At 32.3% G+C, this 23873-nt stretch overlaps 1 protein-coding gene across 1 annotated transcript in view; it reads left to right on the forward strand.

The window, feature by feature from the left end:
* Nucleotides 1-1259, forward strand: part of LOC108914649 (ankyrin repeat domain-containing protein SOWAHC) — a 69084-nt gene extending 67825 nt beyond the window's left edge. Inside the window, exons 4-5 of the mRNA XM_018720495.2 lie at nucleotides 1090-1194; nucleotides 1254-1259. Of these exons, the coding sequence (XP_018576011.2) occupies nucleotides 1090-1194; nucleotides 1254-1259 (111 nt within the window). The remainder of the gene's footprint in view (nucleotides 1-1089; nucleotides 1195-1253) is intronic.
* Nucleotides 1260-23873: the final 22614 nt, after the last annotated feature.

Raw genomic sequence — 23873 nt, forward strand, 5'->3', positions numbered from 1 at the left:
CTTACCTGTATTTTAAGAATTTATTCAAATTGACTTGCTTTAAGTTGCTTTGATTCCATGCTACCTTTTATCGATTTTTAAAGACACTACATTGTCCTACCACAGTTAATTTCGATGCGTGCTCACCTGAAACTTGTTTTTATAACATACACGTTCTACTATCATTAAAATCAATTTCACATTTGGGACCTAAACATTTTTTTAATATGATTTTCGTACCTGTTTATACGTGCAGCGAAAGCGTTTTCCACCGGCGTTTTTCCACCTGAACGTAATATTTTATCATTTATTGTTATAAATAAAGTATACAAATAATTTCAGCTTTGGTACTATTAATTTTTTTAAACATTTTCCAATGCGGGAGTGGCTGTATTACTCCCAGCTCCACCCGAAGAGCAGCAGCTGAAGTCGTTTCGTTTATGTACTATGAAAGACCTTACATATGGATAAAAATCAGCCTTGGTACTATTTGCCACTAAAATGTACCGCGGGCTCTCGGACTAACAAGGATAGCAAGATATACTGCTTGTAACAAAAATCAAATTTCTACGTTAGTGATACATTTGGACTGATTCCTATATTCTTTTTTCTTGGGAGACAAATAATACCAGACATGTTTTAATTTATTCAACTGTATAATTTAAAAGACATATATTTTATTATTAGTTCTCACATTTTTTATTTAATTTAAGGGTAGTTATTAGGCATTTCAAACAAATTCAAGAATTTTTTTTAATTTTATTATCTACATTAAACGTCTTTAGAGATATTTGGATAAATATTATATATTTTTGAACTTGACTCGCATCGAAAACCAAACATTTCTCACCCATGTTTATAGAATTTTTTTTCCTATTCTAAGGAGTTACATCACCAGGTAAAGTTGGCTTATGTCATTCAGAACACGCTATATTAACTACTATTTGTATTTTACACTATTTCTGTTTTTCATAACAGAAATTCTTTAAACTATTTCATGTAAAATGGCGATAAAGTAATGCATTCTGCTCCATTAATCTTAGTAAAGAACAATGACTGTCTTTCAGTTAAGACACCCAAATGAATAAAATGTATAAAATATTGTTACAGTTGGAGCCGAAAAAATGCATGGAGTGGTACGTGACGGCGAGCAAGGGTGACTTTCAAGAACTTTTAAAGCTTGCTAATGCGGAGCCGAGGCTGGTCAACAAAAAGGTAAGTGCTTCTGTTTTTGTACCTGGGTGTTTTCTACCTTATTGGTTATACCCGTTTAGAATTAAAGCCAAGTTCAACTGAACTTGGTTTAATTTTAAAACTAGGTTTTAATAATCAGCTTTTGCACCACTTACTGCCGATTGTAGATTAAAGTAAACTGAGCTGTAAGAATTACTGTTTAGGAATTTTGTTATGCTGCTAACTTATGTCATGTTCGAAAAAAAATATGTCAAAGTTAAATTTTTAAACCTAACGTAATAACCTAATTTACTTTATTGTGATAAAAAAATTCAGTTTAGTAACCTAACACCTTAAGAAATTATGTAATTTTATAGAACTCATGATGCACACTAACTATTTATTCTGGGTTTGGCATTTTTATGTATCTCTGATAAAGTCGAGTTATTACAATTGATACTCGTACAATTATTCTGGACACTGTTGATATGTCCATCCCTGAAAAGTCTGCAATGGCAGACAAATTACCAGCTCCAGCATAGATCCGAAGAGCAGTCATCAATTGTTGGATAGGATATACACTATTATTCCTAGAAATACAAAATCATATTAAGAATAAAAGTTTTTTATAACTCCAAAATTCTGATTGCCAGATGTAATGTGGTCTCTTTTGTCAACCTATTGTCTAGGTATTGTGTAGATCAAATTACTGTAGAAATGATCAAATTATGTTTACCTTTTTGTTGTGACGCTATTACACATATAATCAATATGTTACTAAACAACAGCATTGTGCCGAATCGGTGGAAACATGCGTTAACAACCCCTATTCCGAAAAAGGAAAATATTTCCCAGTTCACAGATTTTAGACCTATTAGTGTGCTACCTGTTTTCTCTAAGATATTAGAAGGAGTTGTTCATGGTCAACTAAAAAGTCATGTTGATAAATTTGACATATTGCCGAATAAACGATCTAGTTTTAGGAGCGGTTACAGCACAACTACGGCTCTTACGGACATAGTTGATGACTTATTACGATGATTTGACAATTCTATGGTAACCCCTCTTATCTTGCTAGATTTTTCAAAAGCTTTTCATTGCTTAGATCATGAACTTCTATTGGCTAAATTAAATTATTACGGCATTTCACCGAAAACTTTAAAATGGTTCAGTATGTACCTCTCAAACAGACAACACCAGGTAAGAGTAAAACTCAACTCGGAGTCTATATATTCAAACCCGTTAAATATATCCAGTGGAGTCCCCCAAGGATCTATACTGGGGCCTTTACTTTTCGTCATTTATACTGCGGATATCCCTAATGAAATACAATATAGTAAGGTGCATTTATATGCTGACGATTGCCAGTTATATTTGCCCTTTTCAACAGATAATTCAGATTTGGCTATTACTCAAATGAATAGTGATCTTAATAACATATACAATTGGTCTGTAAAAAATGCATTGCTGTTAAATCCACAGAAAACAAATGTTTTGTTAACGGGATCAAATACCCACCTTGGTAGAGTAGATTTGCAAGGCAGGCTTTTGCTGAATAACACTGTTTTACCAATAAATAATCAATGTAAAAGCCTTGGCATTACTCTAGATCCAAAATTTTCTTTTACATTTCACATCGACAATATAATCAAAGCTGCGTATGCGAGGTTGAGATGTTTATACAAATTTAAATTTATTTTAAGTACGCCTGTGAAATTAAAAATAGTTGATACTCTAATTCTATCCTTATTTGATTATTGCGATACAGTGTATGGTCCTTGCTTATCATTTTATGATGCACATAGAATTCAGGTCTTACAAAATACATGCATGAAGTTTTCTGTGAATATTAAAAGAAGGTATCACATTACTCCAAGCTACATTGAACATGGTTGGTTAAAAATGAATGTGAGAAGAGAAATTCACTTTGCCTGTTTTATTCAGAAAATAATTATTACAGATAAGCCTACATATTTAAAAGAAAAAATTATTTTTGCAGATCAAATACACAGTAGGTCTAGAAGGAACCCTTTCTTATTAATAATACCTCGGCATATAACAGCTACCTTTAGAAAATCGTTTTCCTATTACGCGCCTTTGTTATTTAATTCGTTGCCAGATGATCTTAAACAGATAAAAAATATCAGTAGTTTTAAAAAGAAGGTAAAAGTTTATTTTAGTAGTCCTCATTAGTAAATTGTTGTCAGTGATGATGTGGTATTAAAATGTAGTATAAAAACGTATGTAAGAAATATCAAGTCGTGCGAATATTTTTTTATTAAATTCCAATAATTCTGACTCCACAAATATGATTGTGATGTGATTATGGATAAAACGTATTGCATTCGTGTTTTAATTGCCTTTTATCCACTTAAGAATATTAAATACACGAACTACGTTCTCGCGTTTAAACATTCTTGCGTGAATAAAATGGAAATTAAAACACTTATACAATAAATAACTATGTTACACAAAAATGTTGTTTATATTTTTATTTTAGTTTTATTAATTGTTTGATATGCTTTACAACTGTAATACCTGAAATATCATACGTAAACAGTCTATTGTAAAATATTAAAATATTTTAATGTCCGTTAATAATATTTTGTTATCAAAAAATTGTGTTTCTATAATATAATAATTGGATGTTACTGAAGTTACATTATCCACGAGCTGTACGTCCTTGCTGACTTTAATCGCAGTTTTCTCAAAAACAGCTCGGTGCTTCTCAGCGATATTCAACAAGTATACCATTTATGCTGAAAAATCATTGAAAATTTGAAAAATCTTATTTATTTCCACTTTACAATGGCGTGACATTTATTTTTTTAGAAAAAAATCTCGAAAATATCGTTTGCACGCTACTGTTTTTTTGTATTGACGTGAAATCGCAGCAAATGATGTAAGTCCCCGTTAAAACTCCCCATATCGAATTAGAAAAAAATCCCTTAACGTATCTCTGAGATATGTTCGAAAATCGTTTTTATTTTTTCAAATTCAACACCCTTATATCGAAAACTAAGTATTTATAGGCAACATTGTATATAACTTTTCCTCATTAATTTTAATCGTATGGTCTAGTGGTAAAGTTTGGTCAGTTCTTTAACGGACACCCTGTATATACACACAGCTTTTCTTATGTAAAACAAGGTAATAGAATACATCATGGAAATATTTATAGTCCTAATTAATTCAGACCAGTAGAACAGTTGTTTTGATAACGCTAACCAAGTAATAGTGATAACACTTTTAGTGGGTAGTGCCGTGAGTAATACGTTTCCTTATTCTTAACAGGTTCTCGTTGTAATGCTTCACAGATCAGTGAGTATGCGATAGGAAGTAGTGGACTGATTTTATTAATTTACAGTTAACAACGTTCTGATATCGTAGTCAGGAACAGTTTTTTTACCGATTATCTGTCTACATGTTTGTTTAATTTGACTTACAATTAGTATACAGACAAATAACAAGTATACACAACGAAAATTCCAATGGATTAGTAGTAGGGGAAATTGAATCCTTAATTTTGTGCTGAAATAACAGAGTTTTTCATATCTGTTCGTATTCATCAATGTAATACTTAAGTTTTTTTTGCCAAAAAATGGTTGAAAATAAAACAATATAATATTATTTGGAAAATGAGACTCAAAAAATAGGGATTTCGTTCGTGTTGCTCAATAAGCCTTATAGTACAATTAAATGGGACTTAAACTTACATAAATTTTTGATATAAGTTAGTTTGAAGTATATAATAACAATAAGTGACAGTAATTTTTTTTCAACAACCGGCCAGGGGTGAAAAAGATAAAATAAATGTTTTTTTCTAGATAACTGAAAAGGGGTAAGAGCTATCGGATAGTCTGTAACTCCGTTATTTTTCAACGAATCTTGACGATTTTTTTTAACTTAAATCTCTTTTCATAAGCGTTCCAAATATGTAATAAATATATAACTATATCACGCGTATGCGTCGTATATTTCATTTTGCAACTAAGGCTAAAAAATAAAAAAAACTTTCCAGGTTGCTTTGAAATAAAAAAAATGATATATTTCAATGTAATATTATGAAATTTACCATGAAAAAAATCAGTGCGATTGTGGAAGATGCTCGGGATCGTCTAGACTAATAATTAGCTAATTTATTTATGAGGCCATAATTTGTAAACTATTCAACTTACCGATTCCAGATTTCGTGTGAGTTACTAGACAGTGATAAGGAATGAGAGGATGCGATGCCAAAAGGTTCTGGTAATAATAACGCAGTATATAAATATTTAATTCAAAAGTCATAAATAAACTTCTTCTGTTTATAACTTTTGATCTAATGAATATTTTTTGACGGTCGAGGGCTAGTTTGGTAGGTCTTTTGAAGACGAAAAAAAAAAAATATTTTACTGTTTTCTCGTGGAAATGCACGGAAAAAAGTTATAAGCGAAAAATGTGAATTTACGTAAAAATTATACAATTAACCACCCTGTAAACAATCTTCCCCCATTTTTATGACTGTGAACACTAATATGTTTCTTATTATATGCGGATGATATGAAGATATTTTGTCCCATAGCCAATGAATGTGATGCACGTAATCTGCAGAGAAATTTGGATTTGGTAAACTCCTGGTGCGCTGACAATAGATTACCTCTTAATGTGGCAAAATGTAACGTCATGTCCTTCAGTCGGCAGTTGAGGCAAATTTCGTATGACTACCGATTACACGGGTCCAGACTAGTTCGGCCAAATGTTATTAAAGATCTAGGAGTCTATTTCGATCCAAAACTTTCTTTCAGGCAGCATATGGATTTTATAGTTAAATCTGCCTACAAGAACCTGGGTTTTGTCGTGCGGAATATGGCGGGTTTTCAGGAATCCCAACACTTTTAAACTGCTATACGGTGCACTGGTCAGATCTAGACTGGAGTATGCGTCTTTGGTTTGGACTCCTATTTATTCTATTCATGTGTCATGCTTAGAAAGAGTTCAACGTCGATTTTTTAAACTAGCGGTGTTCGCGCTTGATGGTCACTACCCGCCGAGGGGCTTCCGCAGGAGGCATTTTTCGAACGCTTCAACATGTGCAGTCTCGCAGAACGCCGAAAAATGTATTCTGTTATATTTTTGTTTAAAATGCTCAATAATTTAATAAAATGTGAGAACTTGTTGAGGCTAGTAGATTTTCATGTTCCTCGAGTGAATGCTAGAAACAGGCATCTTTTGGAATTAAAAAAAGTCGAACAAATTTGTACAAAGCAGCGCCTGTTCATCAGATGTGTGCCAGCTACCTAGAAGTTGAATCACGGTTAGATTTATTCTGTTCTACCATCAGTTGTATTAGGCAGGTTTATAATGTACGCAACTGATTTTATTTTGTGACTTTTATTGTACTTTAGTTTTGTCTATTGTCTGTTTTTAATTAGTGACTGTTATTTTTTCTTTTTTAATGTTTTTTAACTTTTATGTATGTATCTTTGACACTTTTCTTTGTTGTTTCTTTTGTTTTACATCACTTAGATGACTGACTTCTTGCTTCTTCTCCTTATCCTGTAACTGGGCTTTATCGCTCGTTGGATATTGTACTGATAAATAAATAAATAAATAAATAAATAAATAAATAAATATGTTAATGTACATAAAGTTGATCCTCCTTGGTTCAACTTTAATATCAAGAAACTTATTAGAGAGAAAACTATTTGTTGGCGCAAATTTAAAAAACATGGTTGTATGGAGTCGAAAAATAAATTTGAGGAACTGAGATCAAGAATTAAAATAGATATTAGAACCTCGTATTCAAATTTTATCAGGAATATCGAATCCAATATTTCCTCCAACCCTAATAAATTCTGGTCTTATATAAATAACAAGAAGAAAAACTCTTGTATACCTTCTAGAATGAATCTGGATGGTGAGTCTTATGAAAATTTGCAGGATATTGTAAATGCTTTTAGTAGATTCTTTTCTAGTAACTATTCATCTGCTGCAGCCCAAAACAATCGTTGTAATGATGGCAATTCTAATATTTTATATATTGAAAATATTTCTGAAAACGAAACCTACCTTGCACTTAAATCGTTGAAACCTAAAATGACAACCGGGCCAGATTTCATTCCATCTTTCCTTCCTAAAGATTGTGCTTCTGTGCTATGTAAGCCAGTAAATTTTCTTTTTAACTTAATTCTTAGTACATCGACTTTTCCCAACAACTGGAAACTATCCCGAATATGTCCAATTTTTAAAAGTGGAGACAGATGTGACATCTCTAATTATCGTCCAATTACGATAATTTCTAATTTGGCCAAAGCTTTTGAAACTATAATCCACTCCTCTATATACAATCATGTAAGTAATATCATTAGCCCATGTCAACATGGGTTTATGAAGGGCAGATCTACCAATACTAACCTACTCTCAATAACACAATATATATCAGAAACCCTTGATAATCAAGGTCAAGTAGATGTCATTTATACTGATATGACGAAAGCCTTTGATCGTCTACACCATAAGATTCTTATAGACAAACTTGATCACGTAGGTGTTTCTGGTAAGTTGTGTCAACTATTTAAGTCTTACCTTCACGGCAGACTTCAATTTGTACAATGTCAAGGATTTAGCTCATCTCAATTTATAGCACTATCTGGGGTTCCTCAGGGGTCAATCTTGGGTCCTTTGTTATTTAACATTTATATAAACGATATATCTTCCTGTCTCGATGTTAAGTACCTACTATATGCTGATGACATGAAAATCTACCGGTCAGTATCTAACGTTGATCATGGTGAATTGTTGCAGAATAATTTAGAACGAATTAATGACTGGTGCAAGTTGAATCATCTCAATTTAAACATTAAAAAATGCAACGTTCTGTCATTTTCTCGCAAGCAGAGCACATTGGTCTTTCCTTATAACTTGGATGGCATCCTTCTTTCAAGACCCCTAACATTCAGTGATCTAGGAGTTACCTTTGATCCTAGACTCTCATTTACCGCTCATATAAGTGCAATCGTTACGAAAGCCAGCAAGAATATGGGTTTTATTATACGCAATTCGAGAGAATTCCAATCGGTGGATGCATTACTTTGCCTGTACTATGCTTTTGTTCGCTCCAAACTGGAATACTGTTCTTCTGTTTGGTATCCTAAATATGGCAATCAGAAGTATATGATTGAATATGTACAGAGAAAGTTCTTGAAACACGTATATTTTAAGCTGCATGGATTTTATCCACCTATAGGTTATCCCCATGATATGTTATTGGCAGAGTACAAAGTTAACAGCCTAGATTCCCGTAGACTCTGTATTGCTATGATTATATTGTTTAAGATCGTTAATAATTTGATGGACTGTCCTGAAATCCTGAACAGACTAGAATTCAATGTACCTCGCTTGAACTCTCGGCATCGTGACACCTTTAGACTGCCTTTTCCGAAAACGCATATGTTATCATCATCTCCATTGTATCGGATGTGCATGAGTTATACGTCGCTCCAAGGTTCAATAGACTTGTTTTTTTCATCTGTTTCCAAAATCAAGACTATAATATTGGGATCTTAGTATTCCTTTTTCTTGTTTTAATTTGTGCTATTTATGTGTTTTAAATCTTTTACTTAACTTAACTTGTTTAGTTTGTCCATTTGCTTGCTTTTTACGATTGTTTTTGTTTTATTATCTTAACTTTATATATGTAAATAATATGTGTGTAATTAGCCTGCCCGGTAATTGGTATTTAGCTGTTGGGCAGATGTATCTTAAAATAAATAAAATAAAATAAAATAATATTTAGCATCTATAGTGATAAATTCAGCTTGCCGAAGCAAAAGTCGCGAAATGGTCATTTCCCAGCTCTTTTTCCTGGCCTATAAAACAAAATTTCGAAAGCAACTTTTCATTATTTTAAATAATTAATCGAATGACAGAATTGTTTTAGTGTTAACTCATAAAAATTAACGATTAAAAAAATTGATATTGTTATAAATATCTTATTAAAAATTTATTTTAATTTACAAACAGATGAATTTGATATACCTACAAACGGATGAACGGATCTAAAAAGCTGAATCTGAAGTGAAAAACCTGCACGATAGATACACTTTTCTGATCCTATCTTTCATATTATTTTATATATTATCAACCTTTATTACCGTAATGTTCATTCAGAAAAATATCCACAACTTTTATATTTATCATTTCTTTGTTAAAGATAAATATATCGAATGTTATGTACATTCATAAGAATGTTTTTCTGTGTTTGATTTCAAATTTGTAAAATCGAGTAAGCCTTGGAAATTTAGAAATACTAATTTTCAATGTCCTAAGCCTACCTTGATATTAGATTTTTTCGTGGAATTTATAGTAATTTTGCATTAGAAATGAGGAAAAACTTCGTTCAACGCAAAAATGGAGATTTTTGTTAAAACGGAGTTTGTATCTTCCACTTGTCCATTGTTTCATTTCAGGTTTTCGAGCCACAGGCAATCACTGTTATCTCTAACGTTAGTTAAAAAATATATTACCCCAAAACTACCTCCGTACCATTACGGCGCCTCGCCGGGCTTCAACTAGAGGGACTCACCATTCGAGTCTAGACGAGCGACCAGAAAAAGAAACGATTTGTCCGATTGTTCTCAAGATAAGCAAAGTGGAGACGTATCAATCGGCTATCTTACCTGGAGAGGTCCGGCGATATCTATCGGTCTGGTTTTGGTCCTTAAAACAATAGAGACCCTTGTTGAGGCGTGAGACGTTCGTTTGTTTTGGGGGCGTGGCACACTAAATATACCCGAAACCTAACTGCAGGGGACCTGTTTAAAGCAAATAAAATATATGTAAAAATGACAGCCTTTTAAAGGTACACTGCAATTTAACACCACGTGGCACCTTCACAAATGGGCGCTGGAAATTGTGAAAAATTTAAGTAGCCGGGTAACTCATGTTTTGGGATTAATTTTTTGCGGTTTCTCGATGGGTTGGGAATCTTTACCTAATGGGCTTGACGAATTAGATTGTTTCCGGTATAATAGATGCGGACCGAATGATTGGGCATTATTCTTGATTGATGATCATTCCTTCACGGACTAAGGGGTATTGACGTGATAATTAGGTTGTTTCAAATTCGTTTAGTTGATTCTGATATGGGCTAACTCCGTCAAAAAACTTACCCTTGTACTAATTAATTAAGCTTGTTGGAAAATATTTCGTTCTTTAATGAACTATATACATAATTGTATCTCATGAACAATTTGATCAGTGTTCCATATTTATAAATTCAAGTTATTTTTAAACATTTACATGATTCAAACTGGTCTAAAACTTCTTGTTTATTTATTTACTGTGTACATAAAGATGTAAAAATGTTTGTTCCGTATGTAGATGATGAACACATTGAGCAAATTGACCTATATCAATACCATGACAACGATGGTGGTATAGTCTTTCCGTAGTCAGTTGAACATTTACTTTTCATTAAAATATATTATTGCTCGGCAAGAACCAACGGGAAGGTATGAACTATCCTTGCCAGAAGTGTTCTTCTCATCAATTTTATCGATTCGAATTTGAATCCATAGTCTGTTGAGCTTCATTACCGAAAAATTTTGCAAGAATCGCAAAATATCTCAAAAATGGAAATTGTGAATTCCAAAAAATCTTGAATAAATAACATGGATATGAATTACTTAAATGAAAAGAGTGGGGATTACAAAAATTTGGTTGAAGAGATGTTGCAAAATTTTAAACAGGATGCTTTATAAATCTTGCATCGTTTTACACTCTCACCTTGACTACTTTCCTCAAAACTTTGGATACTACAGTGAAGAACAAGGAGAAAGATTTCATCAAGATATAAGTGAAATGGAGAATAGAGGAAGATGTTGGCAGATTTCTGTTGGAAAGAGAGAAACGAATTGGAATAGACTGAAGAGAAACAGAAACCCGCTGCATAGGTCATTCAAGGAGAAAAGAGTTCGCTACAAGAGAAGAAAAGTGTAAGAGCAACATCAAAGCAAGTATGGTTCTAGACAGTCGAATTTATTTGGAATAAATCAAAACATATAGGGTCTGTTGGGTCAAACCAAAGGTACAGACCACCATTTTTGTGTGCCGGTCGTATTATCAATAACCAGTCATTGCGTTTAAAGTTAGCTTTTTGGCTATTCCGAATGAGTTTCAGTTTATTATTCCTCCAAACTGCACTTTGTCCATCCTAAACAATCGAAACGCATTTAAACTTCATCATTTTCAGTAAAAAAAGGCGATGTAAAAATATATTTTTTCATCTGTTTATTTCTGCTATTGCATTTTTTACCTATTTTTTATAGCACAGTCTTTGGTCATTGTTGTTTCACTTTCATTGTAAATTTACCTAGCTAGGTATAGATGATTTTAAAATTTGAACAAAATGGTTTTCTGAATTTCAATTTCTCAATTTTTTTTATCTAGTTTTCTTCGTTAAAATGTTTTTTCTTCATTTTTATTAAGTATGTCCTATATCTATCTGTTTGTTGTTGGTATTATTATACATATTGTTATAATTTTGAGTGAGTATGTTTTCCCTTCTTACCTTGATTGGCTTAGCTCTTCTTCTTCTTCTTTTACCCAGCAGAACTCTTTTCTTCTTAGTTGGGCGCCAGCTCATATGAGCATATGTTTTCCATTTAGTTTAAAACTGGTCTGCTAATTTGGAAATAAATTCCCTGTGTAATTTTAAAATAGTATGAATTTTGCGACAATGAGACAATGAGATTTTACCTCATGTTGAGGTTTTGAGAAAGGCTATTTATAATTTTTTATTTATTTAGTCAATGACTTAGGCCAATTGAGATTAAACGAAAAACAAACTTTAAAGTTAATTTTAATAAGTATATATTGATTTGACCAGAACTAATAATTTCATTTAATTTTTATGTTATCATCTACTGTATATTGAAAAATAAGTAATATCTTCTGCGACTAGCTAACAATTAATAAATTTTTCAATTCAAAATTACTATAATGACTCTTCTGAGATCATACGCAAACTTTATTCTAACCTACTCTGTCCTGCGCTAATAGTTACTCTAAATAATATAATTAAACAACAGATATCTAATAACGGATATTCCGTACTAAATTAAAACAACGGTGCATTTATTTTAGTTCTCTGTGAATTTTACCTTTAGTTAATTGTCCTAAGGCACTGGGCTTCGTATTCCAATTGGTCCTGAGGCTTTTCGTCCCTCTATGCAAACTCTTGCTTTGTTAATGTTCCTTGTTTGAAATTTGAAATCTATCTTCTGAGTCAGTGCGCTATACTTCTTTATTGCTGTTAGTGCTGTTCCGTGCATTCGATTTCCAAAATGGTGAATTGTGTCGTTTGGTTTCTCTTTCAGCTTGATGTTACTATTGCTGGATGGTATTTTTGAATTGTTTTTGGCTGGGACTTACTTGTTGTGCTTCTTTGCGACTGGCAAATTCAAGAAAATGGTGTAGCCTGCTATTTTCCGTGCTTACACTACTGTGGATATGTTTTTTTTTAAATATGTTACGCTTGGCTAAATTTCGGCACCGTCCCTACTTTTAATTTTCAAATCAACTATATTTTGTTTTCCCTTTTATCTCAGGTAACGCAACACTTTTTATTTTTCATATACCCACTATGTTTTTTTCCTTATCACTTATTATTCCTAGTAATACAAAATTCAACAAATCACAACAAGTTTTAATTTTGAATAAAATAATTTAATTAAATTATTATTTGAAATCCCCTCTTTGATGTTTTTTATGTCATATACTAAATTCACTCCTATTGGTTGACATCTGTCAAAACACATACTATTTTTGGTTTCCCCAAAACAAAGTTGGTCAAACTTATATTTTATTTAAAATTAATTTTGGTATTTTAACCTGCCTTTTATCACAATATATTAACAACAATTTTTTGTTCCCTTTCGAAATCCATGTAGTAACTAAATAGTTATTTGTGTTTTTCATTTCGACAACAACAAATGTCTACTTTCTCCAACCAAACATCATGTGCACAGCATATTATTACCTACTATAATGTTTCAATATCTAAATCGCTATACAGTGCCTAATCTAATTCCCAATACAGTGAAAATAGCACAGTCGGTACCCAACGAACGCCTGATCCCTTACTTATTTTACTGTTGATTGTAAATTTGTGTTTTAATTATGTACCTTGTCGTTATGTAAATTTTTTGTTGGGAAAACAGCGGAGTTTAATTAATTTCATTTCCTATAGAACTGCGCAGCTTAATCAGCGGTTGCAAAAACAACTCGTTAAACACACAAACCTCTAATGAATCACACACAGGGGCCGAATAAAATGAATTAATTTTTTTACCGGTCCAATGGTAAAAAAGGGCGATATATCAGCTGAGAGCGATCGCGCCCACCTCTTCCATCCCGGCATCGAGCTGGTTGCGACCGCTCGATAATTAAGATAATATATTATTGGTCGTAATTAAAATCTATTTAGTAAGAACCGTATGAGACTACCTGTTACAGAGAATCGAGCTCGTTATTTACGAGGGAAAAAATAAAACGTCCAGTCGGGTTTGTTAGTTTATACATTTTACTCGCCCAAGTGGTTCTTACACTGTAAAAATTCACTCAATTTTACTCAATAATGTATCAATTTCTGTTCACACCCGATTGAGTGAAAATTTCACTTTATTAGTATGAGTACAACCACAGACCACCTAGACTGGCCGTATCTAATTCCAATGCACGGGTACCAGTGAATGCAAAATCCGGGAAAGTGGAGTGTGGAAGGCAATCTGATCGCGCGCATCTTTAAACAGATTCGGATTAAGTAATATTTTTATTACATATTAAATATGACAAATATTCAATTTTAAGTTTGTAATTCAGAAAATAGTATATTTTAGTGTCATATTAAATAAAACTACAAAATAATTCAAATATATTTATTGTCCTCTAAATAATATTAATTTATTTAATATTTGCCTTTTCGTAGATTTTACGGAATTAAATAATTTGACTTCATGATTTATTCGTACATCGATATACTTTTCACATTCAGCCCTTATAAGTTCTATTAAATGATTACAATTGTTAGGCAAATTATCAAATTGATGTTCATGCAAATTTTCAAATATGTTCACATTCAGAAAGTTTTTTAATACATGATAAACAATTTTATTTTTCTGTAGCCTAGGTGTTCTGCTTTCATCATTATTTAATAATTTTATTAATTTTTATGTTTCTTAGCATATTACTACGACATCTCGAGATGGATACGTCAAACAACCACTATCTTTAATAAAAATTAATTGACTGTACGAATACTGAATCTGAAATTAGTTTTGTTCGAGATTTTTTAAATGAAAAAAATATTTAATTAATTTTCAGCTATCTCGAAATGACGGGAATTGGTAAAATTTCATAAAAATTTAAGACACATAAAGTAAATAATTACTAAAAATATTTTACAGTAATTCATTCATTATTTTATAATAACAATATCACGATAATAACTACAATATGTGGGCGAACAAAATTATAAAGCTAACCCTGGAAACTTGTGACGTTAACCGACAAATGGCGTACATATTCACCTTTTATATATTCCTTTTTTTTACTTACCTAAAGAAGGCCTCTCTTCACCAACTCGATCACTTCTATTTATACAATGTTTTACAATACACTTGCCCATGATAAAACGTCTAATTATCGAAATCACAGCGATGCGTACACGTCAAATGCTAGGACACGACTGAGCGCTGGGCTCCAAATCAGGCTCCAAAGTGTTTTCACCAAAGTCGTTCTATAGGCCAGTCTAGGTGGTCTGTGAGTACAACTGAGTGAAACTTTTGCGTCAGAAGAGTTTGACTCAAATCCGAATTACTGCTAACTATCAATTGAGTGACTTTTGACTCTTTCTGAGCATATAAAACCAATTTAGGGTTGATTTTTTCTCTAATATGATTTAAATTTAACTATTATTGAGTCATTTTTTACTCAGACTTGGTTTTTAATTAACTAAATACTGAGTGCAAAAATATATCACTCACACATGATTAATTAGGGTATACAGTGTTGAAATTAATTAGACGCGATACAGCGTGTTCTGCAAATGATGAACTTTCATATTAGGAGAGCTATTTTAAAAACAATGTCTCAAATCTATAGAAAAAGCCACCCCTAAGACTTGTATAATTAAGTAGCCATCACAAAATGTCAACGTGACAGGCTCCTACTAGATAAATTACAGTTCGATAAAATTTTTGCCCTATGCCAATCATGCCGTGCAATTGATTTTAATTAAATTTTTGCCCAAGACTCGTTAATTTTACAAAAAAATTACCTTTTTTGTTTAGAATGAATCGGGCTATCTGAATTTTTAAATGGTAAGGTAGTTAGTAATGAGAAAAAAAGTTAGGTATGGAACAAATGGCTTTTTCTACCCCTTACAACCGCAGGGGAAAATCAAGAAATTGTTCACTGAATGAATTACTTTTTTAATCATTAAAAATCTGACAAATTCAGTAGTGTAGAAATGTTCACTGTACTATCCTTTAGACAATTCAAATTTTCTACGCCAATGTTTTTCATTGTTAATGGTTACATTTTAGAATTTATCATTTACATTCTATTTAACTGCAGTTAAGTTAGACTAAAAAATAATTTGAAAATTACTGATTTTATCACAATAAATCGATACTTTTTCTTTGTGATACATTTACAAATAAAATGAACTTATCGTATTTCCAAAATATTCAGTAACATCCATTTTCGGAGGTTTTTAGTGAGGATGTCTCGTATTATTATAGTTAATTTCGATATTGCATATTTGTCAAAAACTTAAACACCCTCTAATTTGCAAATGAGGCATCTTTACACTTAGGTAAATTTAACATTTAATCATATTATGGTCTCAAAATAATGGGACAGCATTTAAATACACAAAGAGGGCAAATACTACAATTTCTGTAAGCCAAATTTGTTGTTTTTTTTTTTATTGTTTTAATGTACCTAATAAAAGGACCATTTCATATATTTGACATATTGTTATATTTCTATGAAAAAAATGTACGTTTAAAAATGTTACAAAAAATTATTAAATCAAACGTGCATATGCTGTCATGTAGCTAGAAATATAATGAATTTGTACATTTTATGATGTAACTTAAGAAGAATTTTATAAAAACATATATCTATATACTGGCTTTCACATTAAAATGTTTTCACAAGTGGATGTTAGGTACCTACATACGACAGGTCTTTCAAAAAATGTATCGTTTTGTAGTAAAGTGCTATTTGTAATACGCTTAAGTGATAGCTCAATTCAAATAAAAAGTATAAATCGATAATATGGAAAAAATGTGATCAGTCAAACATATGACAGGTGTAAAAATCGTCGGTACAGCTGAATAGGTGCTTTTTTTTATTAATAAATGCAACCTTTGCCTTTCCAAATTAATATTTACAGTATTGTATGTTAGCAGTATGTTAAGATATGTTGGACAAATATAAAATGTCTTTATTTTATTTCGAAATCGTTTATAAATTCACGATTGCTGTTACTTTCTGATTTGTTGTTAAATCTTGAGAAATGTAGTAAATAAATTTGTATTGAGTGGTATCTATGAAGCTGTGTGCTACTTTATGTATGCATAATATGGATATAGATTAGAATTAACATTTCTGAAAGGTTTTCTCTGCCTGTTAATAAACCCTAGCATTTAAAAGCGTTTAATTACCAATCCATTAATATGAGAGTAAATTATTAATTTCTTGTCAATAATTACACCTGGACTCTTTGCTTCCGAAGCTTCTTTTATATGATTTTTGTCAACAGCGAAATTGAAAATTAAATGCTACTCGAGAACGATATTTGTGTAAATTTATCGATATTAATAAAAAAGCTATAGTAATTTGCAAATGAAAACAATCTGATAAAAATTGGATTGATGTAAATATTTCACGTCATCAGCATATAAGAGATGTTTGCAAAAATTAAAACATTTACGTATATCGTCAACATAAATAAGTAAAAAAGTGTGAAAAAATTAAAAATTAATTGAATAAACCTTTACTCTAAAAATTCGGTTAAAGTCTTCTATTTTTGCCTAAAATATTGTACCACAAATACATAATTTCAGGCAATTAGAACAAATAATATTAATTATAAATTATAAAACTTTGTGACTTATCAACTATATCGATTTTCTTATACTGAGCATAAATCGTGCCTTGAAGTTTGACTTTCAATAGTTATTTGAGGTCTGTCGGAATTTCATCCAGGTACAAATCTTGAAGAGGAATTTACACGGTAGTAGCAAACCTGATCAATATTAAATAACCTTTTCTGTTGGTAATGAAATGCAATTAAACGTATTTCTCTGAAAGGAACTAAATATTTGTACAATGCCTGCTATTTCAGTATATTCCATTCCGTTAAGAAATCGCTGCAAGTTTTTGCATTGTTATCTGTTACTAGATCAGAGAATTGTTAACCGTAAAATAGTGGAATGAATTTTTAAAATTTTATACAGCTCCACGAAAGAAAAAGTTCTATAGAATTTGTTTACAACTGTAAGACAGAGGTATAAACAGAGATTGTAGATAAGTAGTATCATACCTAGTATCGACATAAATATGCAACATTTTTTACGTGTCCACTTCGTTTATGGTCATTTCATTTGTAGGTACCCAAAATCAACGGAATATTGCTTGTCTGGCCCTAAAGATGTATAAAAAGAAATTGTTCTGTCATTACTACCTGTCATAGTAGTTGAATATGGATCAGTTATTGGGGGCAGTAGGTGAGGGTTGAGTCCGTTTGGGCTAAAATCGATTGAATTTTTTTTGCCCCAATCTATAAAATCCATGCATTTTTTAATTTTTTCTGTTGTTTTTCTGTTCACTATTATACAGTGTGTCTCAAAATGATGGAACAAAATTCATATTTTTTCCAGTTCAGATTTTAAAAAATCGCTGAAACAGGTCAATTTATTAAATAGAATATTTTCTATTTTTTTTTAGCCATGTTTGACAGACCTACATTACCGACATTTTTTTGAATGGGAAGATCTATATTTTATAGTGTAAATAGATAGCCCTTCTAAAGACGAAATCAGCGATATAAGGTTATATACAGAGTGAATCAGAAAAAATGGGTCAACACTAAGCCGGAGATACTAGACACCAAAATATTATGTTTGAGCTTATCATGCCTTATACGAATGTCGCGTCAGTGTTGCGAGAAACAACTACTCCGAGGGCTATATGCCCCTACCGGCATTGAATTCAGGTGTTCAATGTTTAAATTTTATTCTGAAATTTCTCAATAATTGAGAAAGTTTTGATTCGGTAGTGTTGGGTTTTTTGGTATGAGAATTACGAATTTAAAGCTTATTTTGACGTTGCTCCTAGAAGGCGCTTGTTTCACCGTATTATACTGCCGAAACTGTAATCTTCTGTCTGTGTCATCTGATCATAGTTCTTGTTAGACGTTAACTTTGTAAGGATGCCACTTTTGAGACTTCAGAGTTATTTGAACTGAGGACTTCGACAAGTTGAAGTTGGCTGAGAAAAATAATGTAATGGTATTGTTATGTGACTTTGTGTTTGTATGAGCGCCAAATTAAATTTTGAATTTTGTTTTATTGTAACATGTAAATTTGATTTTAGTGTGATGTCGGTTGTATACCTTTTCCCTGCTAGCTTTAGACTCTCCTCAGTAGTCGGTTCAAATCAAAATATTATTCTTCCGGAAACCATGCACAACTAACAACTCTAAACAACAAATTAATTTATTAATATTTTATTTTGTATATCAATATGTTTCAATTCAGAAATGTCACACAATATCAAATATTTTGAAGTTTTTCACAATATCTTGAACACTTTAAACGAGAATTTATTTCGATCTGGCTACTTTCCTGAAATTACTGTATTACTGGTTGCTTTCTATAGTACTTTAAATTTTCTCGTATAATTTCTTGTTTTAATATGTTACAACTTATCTCTAATCTTAATATCTATACATCTAAAAGGCTTGGCCAATTTTTATGATGCTTTCTATATAGTTGAATTAAATTTGTTTAAAATGAAAATTTTGAATTTCTGAAAACTTTTAATCGAATTTTAAATTTTAATTTGTGCACAAATTGTCTACGAAAATAAAAGGTACCTTTTTATACGTCTTATTTGTTTAATTCCTTGTCTTTCCTGTTTCGATAGCTCTTTGGACACTGTCTGCTATACCGCTTTCTGACGAATTTCTTGGGACCTGCTACTGCTGTTCCCCTTCCACTTTCTCTCTGCTGCTGCTACTACTAGGCCGCTTTATGTATCTGGTTTCCTGGGACTTGCCTGCTGCTGTTCCTCTTTCTTTCGGAAGCTGCTGTCTTTCCGCTTTCTCTTTGCTGCTGTAGCTGATATTCCGTAGCTGATATTCCACTTTCTTTCTGCTGCTACTGCTGGTATTCTGCTCGTGCTATATTTGCTTGGTTCACTTTTACACAAATTTTTCTCCGTTCTATATTTGGTTTCTCCTACTTTATTACTTTAATACTCTCTATTAGATAGATGTAATGAATGAGTGAGGATTTTCAGTAACGGCAAGCATCACATTTAAACGGTCATTTTCGCTTACCGTTCTTCGCCTTCCTGATCCTTGTCAATCTTTTATATTTACGGTTTCTTCAAACTTTTTGGATACTTTACTTATTGTGGCTTGACTAATTCTCTGCTCTGCTTATTGTGAAACAAGTCACATGCTTCCTGTTGACTAGGGATTTTTATCTCCTGCATTCAATCATACCTAATTAGAATTTCAATTGTCTGTTTTGCGCTAAACGGGTAACCATTTTTCAAAATAATTTAACAACGAATGAATTGGAACTAAAACGATTCACGTTATACCTAAGGTACTCTGGTGAATTTTATGTGTTTACCGATGTGGTTTTATTTTGAGAAAAAAAGCTTTAAAGTAATAATTAGAAAAAGATTAATAAAGAGTATGTACTTACGTTTTTTTAAAGTACAGAAGAGACTATGATTGTTTGAAATAATCGTCAGTGAGACAATTTTTACATTTTTTTGACAACTATGACAAAACAGTAAGTAACGAGCGTTCAAATAAAAACGTGGTCAAGTTGGTTCTGAAAATTTGGACGTAGGGCGTAGCGTATAGCAAATGAACTTAAACGTCATCTGTCAAAGCGCTATCAATTTGAATATTTTCGTTTTAAAAAGCGTTTAAAATGGTGTTTTCTCAAGAACAAAAAGTGTTTATCATAGAGTCCTACTTTAGAAATGGACGCAAGATTGATGGAATATGGAAGTATTCTATTGAGAAATGTTTCATAGAATTTCAAAATCAATTTCCCGGCGTTGTTGAGTACAAAATTTTTCAAAGTGCAGTTGTGCGTTGTGTTAATGTTTTTCGTGAAACGGGCAGTGTAAGAAAATAAGGAAGCGGCCGATCTGAAAAGCGGACTGAAGAATTAAAAGAAAATGTCCAACAAATAATGGAAAATGCGCCAAGAACTTCTGTACGTGTTTTATCACAAATGGTTGGAGTATCAGTCGGTACCTGCCACACAGTGTTAAAAAAAGATTTGCGTTTGTTCTCCTATCGTTTAACTTGTCAGCAAGAACTTCATGAAGTTGATTTTCCGCGACGGGCTGTATTTTGTGAATGGTTTTTAAACAACTACGGTTAACTTCATAATATCACCTTTTTTTCTGATGAAGCCTGTTTTCATTTAAGTGGTTACGTAAACTCACAGAATATGAGAATGTGGTCTTCTGAAAAACCAGATAACTCTTTTGTCGAGGGCCCTCTACACGCTCAAAAAATTGGAGTTTCGTGTGCTCTCAATCGAAGGAGGATTTATGGACCTATTTTTTTTAATGGTACTCTTACTGCGCAAAGGTATAGAGAAGAAATTATCGCTCCTTTTGTTAACCAGCTGGAAGAAAACGAAATTACAAACTTTTACTTTCAACAAGATGGCGCAAGGGCACATACGGCAGGCGAGACGAAGAATATGTTGAGGGAAGTTTTCCAAAATCGACTAATAAGTCTCAATGCTGAACATGAATTTCCACCGAGGTCATGTGATATTACGCCGTGTGATTTCTTTTTGTGGCCTTACCTTAAAAACACTATTTTTGAACTGCCTATTCCTGATTTAAACCATCTGCAGGCTCGACTTACAGACAAGATTCGTGAAATTAACAATACCCCGAGCATCTTAGAAAATGTCTTTAATTCTTTGAGGAACAGGTGTGAAAAGTGTTTGGAACAAGGAGGGGGACACTTTCAGCAGCTGCTTTAGTTTATTGTTATAACAAGGATGGGGACACTTTCCGCAGCTCCTTTAATTGTTTGTTATTGTTATCACGATTATTCTTTAAAATAAAGTTATATAGTCATTAACGTTATTGAAACTGACAGCTGCTATACAGCTCGTTGAGAAATGAGGTTAAGTTGGTCGCTATAAGCTACTTCCTACGTCCAATGTGTCAGAGCCAACTTCGACCACGTTTTTATTTGAACGCTCGTTATAACATTATATCGCTGAATTTAAAAGGGCGGTAATGTTATAGGTTTGTCAAACATGGCCCAAAAAAAAAATAAAAAATATTGCAGAAAAGTGACAATTTCTATTTACTGATTGATCTGTTTCAGCGGTTGTTTTTTTAAATTTCGACTGGAAAAATAAAATATGAATTTTGTCCATCATTTTTGGACAATGTATCAGCGACGAATTTTTATGGGTACAGCAAATCTGACTGCCTTTTGAATTGAAAATTAGATGCAATTAAACGTAGATTAGTTAAGGAATCGTCGCTGACTCTCGCGTTGTCATCTGATACCGGACCAATTAAGCCGTCGTCGGCCGTAAAATAGCGGAATGAATATTTAAAATTTTATATATCGCCACCGACTGGTCAAATAAAAAAGTCCTAGCGAATTTGTTTATGACCGCGTCCGGGGACCACCTAACAGAAACAAGCGTTTTGTGTTCCCGGCCAATTATTTCCAACATGAGGTGTTATTAAAGCAGCGGCTCGTATTTCACTAGTAATGAGGCAACACTGGTAGCCGGCGTTCTGACGAGAATGAATGGCAATGCCCGCCGTCCTCTCGTCCATCTCTGACAACGCTCGAATATTTCACTAACGTTATCTCGGTTTTTGTTGTTTTGAGGGTTCTGTTCTTTTTTTATTAATTAAAGTCCCAGGTCGGCCTAGGTACGCGGTTCTGTCCGTGGTGGCACTTAAGAGATGCCTGCGCGTAGATAAAATAAAAAGATTCGTCCTTTGAGTTGGCTCGTTCGTGGTGAATGTATCCACCTGATTCTGAAAATCGCAGATAATGCGAAGCTTGTCCAATATCTTCTTCGAACAAGGAAACTATTACTACTCAGTTTTATTGAATGATATATTTGGTTCATATGAGTCTAAGTAAGTTAAAGAAAAAACGTAGATATTTGAAAATATCAATAATTATTCCTTAAGATTGATGCTATAGCAGCTTCTAATCTCTAATGTAAACGACAGAAATCGATGTTAGAGTAGTTAAGATGATTTTAGAATATTTAAATTCGTGCTTCTCATATAATCCCCATCAATTTTCTAAATATTTATTGAAAATGATGAATACTGGTAAATAATTTTAAATCGTTTTGAAAAAATGGGACAGGTACTAAAAATTTTTCAGAAGCATTGCTTCTAGGTTTTAAACGAAGATTTACACTTCGATCTATACTCTATTTAGGATAGAATAACACTGTGCAACAAATTGTATCGTCAAATATTGAAAAAAAAAATCAAACTGTCAGTCGCTGTCATCAAAAAGATGACAAATTGTAATTTCACCATTTAAAAGTAATTTTTGCTACGTCTTGGTAACATGTTTTTCTTTTAAAGCGTCTGTTAAGTTAACGTGTTCTCCTATAGTATACAGGGTGTTTTCAATGAAGGAGCAGAAAATGGTACCAGTGGTTGTAGAGCCCAAAATAAGACTATTGAAGTAAACATAGATACCTTATATGAAAATTGCACCCATGAGACGATGTACCCTCTTAAAGGAGGCGATTGAAATTCACATTTTAATTTTTTTCTTAAACATGAGGAATGCTAGAGAAACAAAACTTGGTATGAGCCTCCTATTAATAAACAGACAACTTTTCAATATTTGTTCGATCATTGGCGTAAGGAGTGAAACAGTCAACCCCATTGCAATATTTTCTAATAAAAAACAAAATAGATGCGTCATCGTTCGCTAAAGGGGTAATTGCGAAAATTTGTAAAAATAAAGTAGGCGGATGTCATAACAAATAAATTGTTATTTATCATTTTAATAAATTGACACTCTCTGTCAACCAATAATTAGTACCAATTGATTAATTTATTATCAGAATAATTATGGCAAATAATATTTATACGAGAGGAAATCAAATTTAAACGGTAATTTTGTAAAATAAATTTATTGATCAATGGTATACACAAACTAAACATTTAACATTTTTCAATGTAGTGACCTCCGTGCTCTACACACTTTTGCCACCGACTTGGAAGCTTGAATATTCCTTGTTCATAAAAAGTTTGAGGGCGAGTTGTCAGCCAATTGCGCACATACTCCTCTACTTCTTCATGGCTTTCAAGTCTTTTGCCTCCAAGCGATTCTTTCAAGGGCGCAAACAAAAAATAATCACAGGGTGACAAGTCAGGGCTATAAGGAGGGT

This window comes from Anoplophora glabripennis, unplaced genomic scaffold (genome assembly GCF_000390285.2).
Source record: "Anoplophora glabripennis isolate ALB-LARVAE unplaced genomic scaffold, Agla_2.0 scaffold717, whole genome shotgun sequence".
In the NCBI taxonomy this organism is placed as follows: Eukaryota; Metazoa; Arthropoda; class Insecta; order Coleoptera; family Cerambycidae; genus Anoplophora; species Anoplophora glabripennis.